Consider the following 11,652-nt stretch of genomic DNA (forward strand, 5'->3'; position numbering starts at 1 on the left):
TCCACCCAGGGACCCCGTGGAATGAGCCCAGAGACTAGGGGCCACATTCACCAGTGCTGAGACAGCCAGTCTGCGCAGCTTCGCATCTGTTGTTGATTTCTGTCATATCGAGTTATTAAATTCGACAGTAATGCTGTGTGTGTGTGTGTGTGTGCTGTGTGTGTGCTGTGTGTGCGCTGTGTGTGTGTATGCGCTGTGTGTGTGCACTGTGTGTGTGTGCTGTGTGTGTGTGCGCTGTGTGTGTGCACTGTGTGTGTGTGCTGTGTGTGTGTGTGCTGTGTGTGTGTGTGCGCTGTGTGTGTATGTGCACTGTGTGTGCTCGTAACTCCGCGGCAGTATTACAGGGTGTGAAGGTGGTGACACCTCCTCTCTCTGTGTGTCTCTGTGTGTTTGAGAGAGCAGCGATGCCTCCTCTCTCTGTGTGTCTCTGTGTGTTTGAGAGAGCAGCGATGCCTCCTCTCTCTGTGTGTCTCTGTGTGTTTGAGAGAGCAGCGATGCCTCCTCTCTCTGTGTGTCTCTGTGTGTTTGAGAGAGCAGCGATGCCTCCTCTCTCTGTGTGTCTCTGTGTGTTTGAGAGAGCAGCGATGCCTCCTCTCTCTGTGTGTCTCTGTGTGTTTGAGAGAGCAGCGATGCCTCCTCTCTCTGTGTGTCTCTGTGTGTTTGAGAGAGCAGCGATGCCTCCTCTCTCTGTGTGTCTCTGTGTGTTTGAGAGAGCAGCGATGCCAGGAGCTAGTGCTATCGCTTGCCTATCTCTGTCTGCCATGCCCATCTCGCTCCTCACAGAGAGACAGGCTTCCTCACAGAGACAGAGATATTACTGCCGCTGTCACATCCAGCGCTGGCCAGATAACCAGACAAGCGTCATATCTCATCTCGTCTCTGTCCGCTCTCTCCTCTCTGACAGCTGAGAGGATCCAGCACTGCTGTGAACGCAGTGAGAGAGGTGCTTCCATTGCTCTGATGAAGAAATGGAATAATCCCCTGTGTCAATGGCAAACAAGACCACTCAGGGGGGCACTGGACTGCTATCTGTCTATCTGTGTGGTTGTGTACCTGTGTATCTGTGTGGTTGTGTAGATGTGTAGTTGTGTATCTGTGTGGTTGTGTATCTGTGTGGTTGTGTAGTTGTGTATCTGTGTGGTTGTGTAGTTGTGTATCTGTGAGGTTGTGTATCTGTGTGGTTGTGAGGTTGTGCATCTGTGTGGTTGTGTATCTGTGTAGTTGTGTGGTTGTGTATCTGTGTGATGTGTGGTTGCGTATCTCTGGTTGTGTATCTGTGTGGTTGTGTGGTTGTGCATCTCTGTGGTTGTGTATCTGTGTGGTTGTGTGGTTGTGTATCTCTGTGGTTGTGTATCTGTGCAGTTGTGTATCTGTGTGGTTGTGTATCTGTTTGGTTGTGTATCTGTGTGGTTGTGTAGTTGTGTGGTTCTGTATCTGTGTAGTTGTGTGGTTGTGTATCTGTGTGGTTGTGTAGTTGTGTGGTTGTGTATCTGTGTGGCTGTGTAGTTGTGTGGTTGTGTATCTGTGTGGTTGTGTGGTTGTGTATCTGTGTGGTTGTGTATCTGTGTATTTGTGTGGTTGTGTATCTGTGTGGTTGTGTATCTGTGTATTTGTGTGGTTGTGTATCTGTGTGGTTGTGTAGTTGTGTATCTGTGTAGTTGTGTGGTTGTGTATCTGTGTGGTTGTGTAGTTGTGTATCTGTGTAGTTGTGTGGTTGTGTATCTGTGTAGTTGTGTAGTTGTGTATCTGTGTGGTTGTGAGGTTGGCGTGTTTGTTAATTCATTTGTTCAGATCAGCTGCAGATGCTCAGTGGCCCCGCTAACACACAGCGAGTAAAACCAACTCAGCCAAAAATACACACTCACACAAAACACAATGTAGACACGTGGAAAGAAAGACACTTAGAATAGAAAGACAGAAAGAAAGAGAGGAAGCATGAGGGAGAAAAGGAAAGACAGAAAGAAAGAATACGATTACAGAGGTCTATTAGAAAGAAACAAAAACACCATTATAAAAGGACTGAGACAGACAGACAGACAGACAGACAGAGTGACAGACAGACAGCAGCATTGTTAATGAAACAGGTGATGATGATGATGATGATGATGATGATGACAGTTATTCCTATTCTGAGATTGAAAGTAGACAGGCACCTCTTACGTTTATTCGCGCTTGGTACTCTGCGCTACCGGCGGAGTTGCGTGCGGTGCAGCGGTACACCCCCCCGTCGCGGATCTGCGGGCTCGTCATGTTCATGTGGCTCACCGTGCTGCCGTCCGACATGGCGTACTGGTTCGTTCGGTGTGTGCCGTCGCGGGCGATGGGCTCGTCGTCCAGGGTCCAGCTCAGGGAGGGGGGCGGAGCCGCCTTCGCCGCACACATCAAGGAGAACTGCTCCCCGGGGTTCACCACGCGCTCGCTGAACGAGGAGACGATGCGCGGGGTCCCGTCTGAGAGAGAGAGGGGGAGACGAGGGTCAGGCTGAGATCTGAACAAAATAAACCCTCTCATTTCATTAAAGGACTCTCCGTCCCATCCTCTCCTCTCCCCCCTCCTTCCCTCCACCTCTCCTCCCCTTCCTCCTCCACCCCCTCCCTCTCCTCTCCTCTCCTCTCCCCTCCTCTCCTCTCCTCTCACCCTCCAGCAGTATCACAGAGAAGTCCTGTGCAGTCTAGCTCTTACCCCTCCCCCTCCCCTCTCCTCCCCTCTCCCCTCCTCTCTCTTCTCTTCTCCTCCCCTCTCCTCCCCTCTCCCCTCCTATTCTCTCCTCTCCCCTCCTCTCCTCTCCTCTCCTCTCCTCTGCTCTCTTCCTCTCTACTCTCCTCCTCTCCTCTCCTCTCCTCCCCTCCTCTCTCCTCCCCTCCTCTCCTCTCCTCTCCTCTCCCCTCCTCTCCTCTCTCCCCTCCTCTCCTCTCCTCTCATCTCTCCCCTCCTCTCCTCTCCTCCCCTCTCCTCTCCTCTCATCCCCTCCTCTCCCCCTCTCCTCTCCTCTCCTCTCCCCTCCTCTCCTCTCTTCTCCTCTCCTCTCCTCCCCTCTCCTCTCTCTCTCCTCCTCTCCTCTCCTCTCCTCTCCTCTTCTCCCCTCTCCTCTCCTCTCCTCTCCTCTCACCCTCCAGCAGTATCACAGAGAAGTCCTGTGCAGTCTGGATCTTGCGGGTAGCGAAGCACTGGTAAGCACCGGAGTGGCTCTTCTGAGCCGCGGTGATGAGCAGGGTCTCGTTGTTGATGCCTCGGATGGAGATGTAGTCATCGGGGGTCACCAGCTCTGTGTTGCGGTACCAACGGATCGTGAACTCGGGGGACCCCTGCACAGCGCACGACAGGATCACTGTGCTGCCGATCCCTGTCTTCAACTTCTTAGGGGTCAGGGTCACCCGCAGAGGGTCTGCTCAAGAGACAGAGACAAAAACAGGAGTTACACAGGAGCCAAGATACTGCAGCGATACAGAGACAGCAGATCTGCTCAGAGCACAGAAACAGAAACAAAGCAACAGCAAGTTCAGGCCTGATCAGCCGTTGCCACCTTCTTCCTCTTCTTCCTCTTCTTCCTCTTCTTCCTCTTCCTCTTCTTCTTCTTCTTCTTCTTCTTCCTCTTCTTCTTCTTCTTCTTCTTCTTCTTCTTCCTCTTCCTCTTCTTCCTCTTCTTCCTCTTCTTCCTCTTCTTCTTCATCTTCCTCCTCTTCCCCTTCATCTTCTTCTTCTTCTTCTTCCTCTTCCTCTTCCTCTTCTTCTTGGACTGCGATTTGCTCAGATCTCAGAAACATGCCTTACATCGCATGGCCCATATCTGTTAATCTGCGGGTCTGTCTCCTGGTGTGTGTAGTGCAGGGCAGTGCTGGTGTGTGTAGTGTATGGCAGTGCTGGTGTGTGTAGTGTCAGTGCTGGTGTGTGTAGTGTATGGCAGTGCTGGTGTGTGTAGTGTATGGCAGTGCTGGTGTGTGTAGTGTATGGCAGTGCTGGTGTGTGTAGTGTCAGTGCTGGTGTGTGTAGTGTCAGTGCTGGTGTGTGTAGTGTATGGCAGTGCTGCTGTGTGTAGTGTAGTGTCAGTGCTGGTGTGTGTAGTGCATGGCAGTGCTGGTGTGTGTAGTGTCAGTGCTGGTGTGTGTAGTGTATGGCAGTGCTGGTGTGTGTAGTGTAGGGCAGTGCTGGTGTGTGTAGTGTATGGCAGTGCTGGTGTGTGTAGTGTCAGTGCTGGTGTGTGTAGTGTATGGCAGTGCTGGTGTGTGTAGTGTCAGTGCTGGTGTGTGTAGTGTAGGGCAGTGCTGGTGTGTGTAGTGTATGGCAGTGCTGGTGTGTGTAGTGTCAGTGCTGGTGTGTGTAGTGTAGGGCAGTGCTGCTGTGTGTAGTGTAGTGTCAGTGCTGGTGTGTGTAGTGCATGGCAGTGCTGGTGTGTGTAGTGTCAGTGCTGGTGTGTGTAGTGTCAGTGCTGGTGTGTGTAGTGTCAGTGCTGGTGTGTGTAGTGTATGGCAGTGCTGGTGTGTGTAGTGTAGGGCAGTGCTGGTGTGTGTAGTGTATGGCAGTGCTGGTGTGTGTAGTGTCAGTGCTGGTGTGTGTAGTGTAGGGCAGTGCTGGTGTGTGTAGTGTATGGCAGTGCTGGTGTGTGTAGTGTATGGCAGTGCTGGTGTGTGTAGTGTAGTGCAGTGCTGGTGTGTGTAGTGTATGGCAGTGCTGGTGTGTGTAGTGTCAGTGCTGGTGTGTGTAGTGTAGGGCAGTGCTGGTGTGTGTAGTGTATGGCAGTGCTGGTGTGTGTAGTGTCAGTGCTGGTGTGTGTAGTGTATGGCAGTGCTGGTGTGTGTAGTGTCAGTGCTGGTGTGTGTAGTGTAGGGCAGTGCTGGTGTGTGTAGTGTATGGCAGTGCTGGTGTGTGTAGTGTCAGTGCTGGTGTGTGTAGTGTAGGGCAGTGCTGCTGTGTGTAGTGTAGTGTCAGTGCTGGTGTGTGTAGTGCATGGCAGTGCTGGTGTGTGTAGTGTCAGTGCTGGTGTGTGTAGTGTAGGGCAGTGCTGGTGTGTGTAGTGTCAGTGCTGGTGTGTGTAGTGTCAGTGCTGGTGTGTGTAGTGTATGGCAGTGCTGGTGTGTGTAGTGTAGGGCAGTGCTGGTGTGTGTAGTGTATGGCAGTGCTGGTGTGTGTAGTGTCAGTGCTGGTGTGTGTAGTGTAGGGCAGTGCTGGTGTGTGTAGTGTATGGCAGTGCTGGTGTGTGTAGTGTCAGTGCTGGTGTGTGTAGTGCATGGCAGTGCTGGTGTGTGTAGTGTATGGCAGTGCTGGTGTGTGTAGTGCATGGCAGTGCTGGTGTGTGTAGTGTATGGCAGTGCTGGTGTGTGTAGTGTAGGGCAGTGCTGGTGTGTGTAGTGTAGGGCAGTGCTGGTGTGTGTAGTGTCAGTGCTGGTGTGTGTAGTGTATGGCAGTGCTGGTGTGTGTAGTGTATGGCAGTGCTGGTGTGTGTAGTGCATGGCAGTGCTGGTGTGTGTAGTGTAGGGCAGTGCTGCTGTGTGTAGTGTATGGCAGTGCTGGTGTGTGTAGTGTAGTGCAGTGCTGGTGTGTGTAGTGTAGGGCAGTGCTGGTGTGTGTAGTGCATGGCAGTGCTGGTGTGTGTAGTGTAGTGTCAGTGCTGGTGTGTGTAGTGTAGTGTCAGTGCTGGTGTGTGTAGTGTATGGCAGTGCTGGTGTGTGTAGTGTCAGTGCTGGTGTGTGTAGTGTATGGCAGTGCTGGTGTGTGTAGTGCATGGCAGTGCTGGTGTGTGTAGTGCATGGCAGTGCTGGTGTGTGTAGTGCATGGCAGTGCTGGTGTGTGTAGTGCATGGCAGTGCTGGTGTGTGTAGTGTATGGCAGTGCTGGTGTGTGTAGTGTATGGCAGTGCTGGTGTGTGTAGTGTATGGCAGTGCTGGTGTGTGTAGTGTATGGCAGTGCTGGTGTGTGTAGTGCATGGCAGTGCTGGTGTGTGTAGTGTATGGCAGTGCTGGTGTGTGTAGTGCATGGCAGTGCTGGTGTGTGTAGTGCATGGCAGTGCTGGTGTGTGTAGTGTCAGTGCTGGTGTGTGTAGTGTATGGCAGTGCTGGTGTGTGTAGTGCATGGCAGTGCTGGTGTGTGTAGTGCATGGCAGTGCTGGTGTGTGTAGTGTATGGCAGTGCTGGTGTGTGTAGTGTATGGCAGTGCTGGTGTGTGTAGTGCATGGCAGTGCTGGTGTGTGTAGTGTAGGGCAGTGCTGGTGTGTGTAGTGTCAGTGCTGGTGTGTGTAGTGTATGGCAGTGCTGGTGTGTGTAGTGCATGGCAGTGCTGGTGTGTGTAGTGCATGGCAGTGCTGGTGTGTGTAGTGTATGGCAGTGCTGGTGTGTGTAGTGTATGGCAGTGCTGGTGTGTGTAGTGCATGGCAGTGCTGGTGTGTGTAGTGTAGGGCAGTGCTGGTGTGTGTAGTGTATGGCAGTGCTGGTCTGTCTCTCTCACTGATCAGTGTGTTTCCTGGCTGTGCTGTCTGACTCCACTCCTCTGCTGTGTGTGGAAATGTCACTGAGCAATAAAGCAGCTGGTGTCCCAGGCCTCCTCATCAGGCTTGTGTCCCCGTCCCTCCCTCAAATGTCAGAGCGCGTCTCCTCAAGACAGGCAGACATGCCCGGGAGGCTGGCCTCTCTCTCCTCTCTCTCTCTCTCTCTCTCTCTCTCCTCTCTCTCTCCTCTCTCTCTCTCTCTCTCTCCTCTCTCTCTCTCTCTCTCTCTCTCTCTCTCTGGCTGTGACAGGGCCTGTCAGTAACAGGGAGAGCTCAGTTTCACTCACTCCTCTTCTCAGCCTGCCTGTGTCTCACTTCCTCTCCCCCTCTCCCCCCTCTGCGCAGGCTTCTCTCTGCTGTGTTTGATGCAGAGCAGTGCTGCCACTTCCCTAAACCGCTCTGTCCACTCGGCTTGTTCCTGGCTCAGTTGACACGGGATATCGTTTTGAGAGCTTTGTATTACTGGGGTTCTGAAACATTAGTACTTGCGTGTTGCTAATGCAACCCGATGTGCACTGCTGTGTTCTTTGTGTGAGTAAGCTTGACTTCTTACTGTCTGTACTTGCATGGGTGTGCATGTATGTTTGTATATATGGATCTTTTGGTGAGTTTGTAATGCTGGAAATTATTATTTATTTTTTTTAGACGCCTTTATCCAAGGTGACTTACAGAGACTAGGGTGTGTGAACTGTGCATCAGCTGCAGAGTCACTTACAATTACGTCTCACCCGAAAGACGGAGCACAAGGAGGTTAAGTGACTTGCTCAGGGTCACACAATGAGTCAGTGGCTGAGGTGGGATTTGAACCGGGAACCTCCTGGTTACAAGCCTGTTTCTTTAACCACTGGACCACACAGCCTCCTAGAAATGACCGAGTGACCGAACCCAGGTCGTCGTACCGATCACACTGAGGTGCCCTGTGACCTCGGCTGATCCGAAGGTGTTGGTGACCTCACAGATGTAGTGTCCGCTGTCCTCCAGCCGCAGGTCGCTGATGGTCAGCCCGGTCAGTCTCTTGGTGCGCCGGCTGTCGGCAGGCAGGGGGCGCCCGTCCTTGAGCCAGCGGATTGCAGGGTTGGGGTAACCCGAGGCAATGCAGGCCAGCTCCACGCTGTGCCCCGCTCCGATCTCACGAGACTGGAAACTGTCCAGGATAGCAGGGGTGGATTCTGTGGGGTCTGAGGAGACACAGAGAGAGAGAGGGGGGGTGAGAGAGGTGAGATACACAGAGAGCGAAAGAGAAAGACACAGAGAGAGAGTCTTGTCTGTCGGTCTGGGGGGAAGGAGTGAGAGAGAAGGAGTGGAGCAGGGAGTTGAGGGATGGAGTGAGAGAGGGAATGAGCGAGGAAGGGAATGAGTGAGGGAGGGAGAGAGGGAGTGAGTAAGGGAGTGAGGGAGAGAGTGAGGAAGGGAGCGAGGGAGTGAGGAAGGGAGAGGGAGCGAGGGAGTGAGGAAGGGACTGTGATTGACAGTGGGGCTGTGCAGTGCAGTAAATGAAGGCAGCTTTTCTGTTCAGGTTGCTCTGATTTGATTTCCATTAAGAGTCGAGCGACTCTGGGATTGCAATTTAATTAAACAGCGTGCTGGTGGTGAGGTTACTGCAGGACAGCGCCGGGCCTAATGCTGCTTATTTATTCATTCATTCATTCATTTACAAGATGAAACACTTTCCCTGCTGCACCGCTGCCCCAGCCCAGGTGAGGCCATTAGAACCGAGAAACTGGAAACAGCACCCCAGAGAACGAGCCTGGGTAACAGCTCAGTGACTCCTCCCTTCACCTGTCCCAGCTCAGTGACTCCTCCCTTCACCTGTCCCAGCTCAGTGACTCCTCCCTTCACCTGTCCCAGCTCAGTGACTCCTCCCTTCACCTGTCCCAGCTCAGTGACTCCTCCCTTCTCCTGTCCCAGCTCAGTGACTCCTCCCTTCACCTGTCCCAGCTCAGTGACTCCTCCCTTCTCCTGTCCCAGCTCAGTGACTCCTCCCTTCACCTGTCCCAGCTCAGTGACTCCTCCCTTCTCCTGTCCCAGCTCAGTGACTCCTCCCTTCACCTGTCCCAGCTCAGTGACTCCTCCCTTCTCCTGTCCCAGCTCAGTGACTCCTCCCTTCACCTGTCCCAGCTCAGTGACTCCTCCCTTCTCCTGTCCCAGCTCAGTGACTCCTCCCTTCACCTGTCCCAGCTCAGTGACTCCTCCCTTCACCTGTCCCAGCTCAGTGACTTCTCCCTTCTCCTGTCCCAGCTCAGTGACTTCTCCCTTCTCCTGTCCCAGCTCAGTGACTCCTCCCTTCTCCTGTCCCAGCTCAGTGACTCCTCCCTTCTCCTGTCCCAGCTCAGTGACTCCACCCTTCTCCTGTCCCAGCTCAGTGACTCCTCCCTTCTCCTGTCCCAGCTCAGTGACTCCTCCCTTCTCCTGTCCCAGCTCAGTGACTCCACCCTTCTCCTGTCCCAGCTCAGTGACTCCTCCCTTGTTCTTGTGTTTCTTGACAGACAGACAGACATGCAGACAGGCTGCTGAGTTCTGCTACTGTTTGTGAAGTGTGTGTTTCAATTTCAAGTCTAATCTAATGGATTGCCCCCTACCCAGGTTAATGGTATATTCCACCTCCCCCTATCCACTCCATCTCTGCCTCTATGGCTGTACCATGTATGGGTAATAGCGGTTACGCGGGGGGGGGGGGGGGGGGGGGTTGAAAATCTGTTTCCTTTTTATTTCTTTACAATTTGAGACCTGGGACACCCTGATACACACTGATACACACTCACAGAGACACACTCACACACTGATACACACTCAAGGAGACACACACACACACTGATACACACTCACAGAGACACACTCACACACTGATACACACTCACAGAGACACACTCACACACTGATACACACTCACAGAGACACACTGATACACACTCACAGAGACACACTCACACACTGATACACACTCACAGAGACACACTGACACACTGACACACACTCAAGGAGACACACTCACACACTGATACACACTCACAGACACACACACACACTGATACACACTCAAGGAGACACACTCACACACTGATACACACTCAAGGAGACACACACACACACTGATACACACTCACAGAGACACACTGATACACACTAAAGGAGACACACTCACACACTGATACACACTCAAGGAGACACACTCACACACTCTACACACTCACAGAGACACACTGATACACACTCAAGGAGACACACTCACACACTGATACACACTCACAGAGACACACACACACTGATACACACTCAAGGAGACACACTCACACACTGATACACACTCAAGGAGACACACTCACACACTGATACACACTCACAGAGACACACTGATACACACTCAAGGAGACACACTCACACACTGATACACACTCAAGGAGACACACTCACACACTCTACACACTCACAGAGACACACACACACACAGCTTGGCGTTTTACAGCTTTACTTCATCAGAGTGGATTAATTTCACTGGAAATGGGCAGCCCAGTTGTAATGACACTAATTGGATCATGTTTATGAATTGTTGATTGTCTCAAATTGATTGATGATGTCAATGGCCTGAAGAAATGAACCACACTGCCAAATCTGAGAGGGAAAGAGAACCAGTATGGAATTAAGTATCTGACAGAGAGGGGGAGAGGGGAGAGGGGGAGAGGGGAGAGGGGAGAGGGGGAGAGGGGAGAGGGGGAGAGGGGAGAGGGGAGAGGGGAGAGGGGGAGAGGGGGAGAGGGGAGAGGGGAGAGGGGGAGAGGGGAGAGGGGAGAGGGGGAGAGGGGAAAGGGGAGAGGGGAGAGGGGAGAGGGGGAGAGGGGGAGGGGGAGGGGGAGGGGGGGGAGAAGAAGAGGGGGAGGGGGAGAGGGAGAGGGAGAGGGAGAGGGAGAGGGAGAAGGAGAGGGGGAGAGGGGGAGAGGGAAAGGGGGGGGGGAGGGGGAGAGGAGAAGGGAGAGGTAGAGAGTGTGTTTCTCTTACCCAGCACTGAGAGGAGTACTGTGTTAGAGATGGAGGGAGGGGTGTTTCTCTTACCCAGCACTGAGAGGCGCGCTCCATTGCTCTGCCGCGTCTCTCCACTATACGCGTGTTTGGTGATGCAGCGGTATGTGGACAGCGCATCCTCCTTCTGGACTTCTGATATGTACAGAGCTCCATAGGAAGTAATAAAAAACCTACTGCCTGCGAGAGAGAGAGAGAGAGAGAGAGAGAGAGAGAGAGAGAGAGAGAGAGAGAGAGAGAGACAGAGAGAGAGAGAAGGGGAGTCAGGCTTCATCCACAAAGCAGGGCACATAGACTACAGTTGAACCATGCGCAGGCACACCAGCACAGTGCTGCACTGCTGAGCACAGCTCTGCAGCAAGCAAGGTCACACTTGTTCCTTGGAAGGCACTGGAAAGGAAAACCAGATTACAATCTATTCGGGAAGCGGTAAAGAAGGGACGTTTCATCACAATTACATTTGCAATTCTCTCGGTATAACAGACAGACAGACAGACAGACGGACGGACAGACTCCCCCAGATTCCGATACACTCAGTACAAACTGAACACAAACTAACTGAGAGCTGTATCCTTTATGACTGCTTGTGGATCATGGAGCCTGCCCTAAAGGCACAGCAAAGAGCAACACAGCACAGTGAAAGCATGGCCGTGCATAACAACATAAGAAATATTTAGGAACGAGAAAAGGCCATTCGGCCATCAAGGCTGGTCCTTGGTTGGAACACCTCTCTCCTCTACTGAAGGGATCTCAGTTAAAAGCACAGAGTCTAGTCTCATTTGATATGGCATGGCAAATGCTTAACATAACCATGGGAAAAGCTGTGCAGATTTACAGCGGTAAACCTTTCCATGGGTGACCTTGAGCAGAGAGAAAGCCTGCAGTCAGCACCCTGTTCAGAGCTGTGAGGGGAGAGGGACCACAGGGTCCGGTTACACCTGGGAAGCAGCAGCGATCAGCCAGCATGCAGAGACCCACACACCTGGATAGGACGTTCCCAGGGTACAGGTACAGCTTTCCCACGCTGTCACAAGCCTAGGGACTCCCCATACTGTAGCATGCTTCAGATTGTGCTTTGAAATGCTTTACCTGACCTCTCTGGGGTTCACAAGGCTAACCCCAACCCTTACCATTGCTCTACCCCTTTATTTAGTTTGACTC

The 11,652-nt window shown here is 52.7% G+C and overlaps 1 protein-coding gene across 1 annotated transcript in view; it reads right to left on the reverse strand.

The window, feature by feature from the left end:
- Nucleotides 1–10,715, reverse strand: part of LOC131735447 (cell adhesion molecule DSCAML1-like) — a gene marked incomplete at both ends in the record, with an annotated part of 15,712 nt that extends 4,997 nt beyond the window's left edge. The window contains 4 exons of the mRNA XM_059021579.1: nt 2,152–2,450; nt 3,110–3,385; nt 7,377–7,655; nt 10,525–10,715. Of these exons, the coding sequence (XP_058877562.1) occupies nt 2,152–2,450; nt 3,110–3,385; nt 7,377–7,655; nt 10,525–10,715 (1,045 nt within the window). The remainder of the gene's footprint in view (nt 1–2,151; nt 2,451–3,109; nt 3,386–7,376; nt 7,656–10,524) is intronic.
- Between the last annotated feature and the right edge of the window lie 937 nt (nt 10,716–11,652).

The sequence above is a fragment of the Acipenser ruthenus genome, unplaced genomic scaffold (assembly GCF_902713425.1).
Source record: "Acipenser ruthenus unplaced genomic scaffold, fAciRut3.2 maternal haplotype, whole genome shotgun sequence".
Taxonomy (NCBI): Eukaryota; Metazoa; Chordata; class Actinopteri; order Acipenseriformes; family Acipenseridae; genus Acipenser; species Acipenser ruthenus.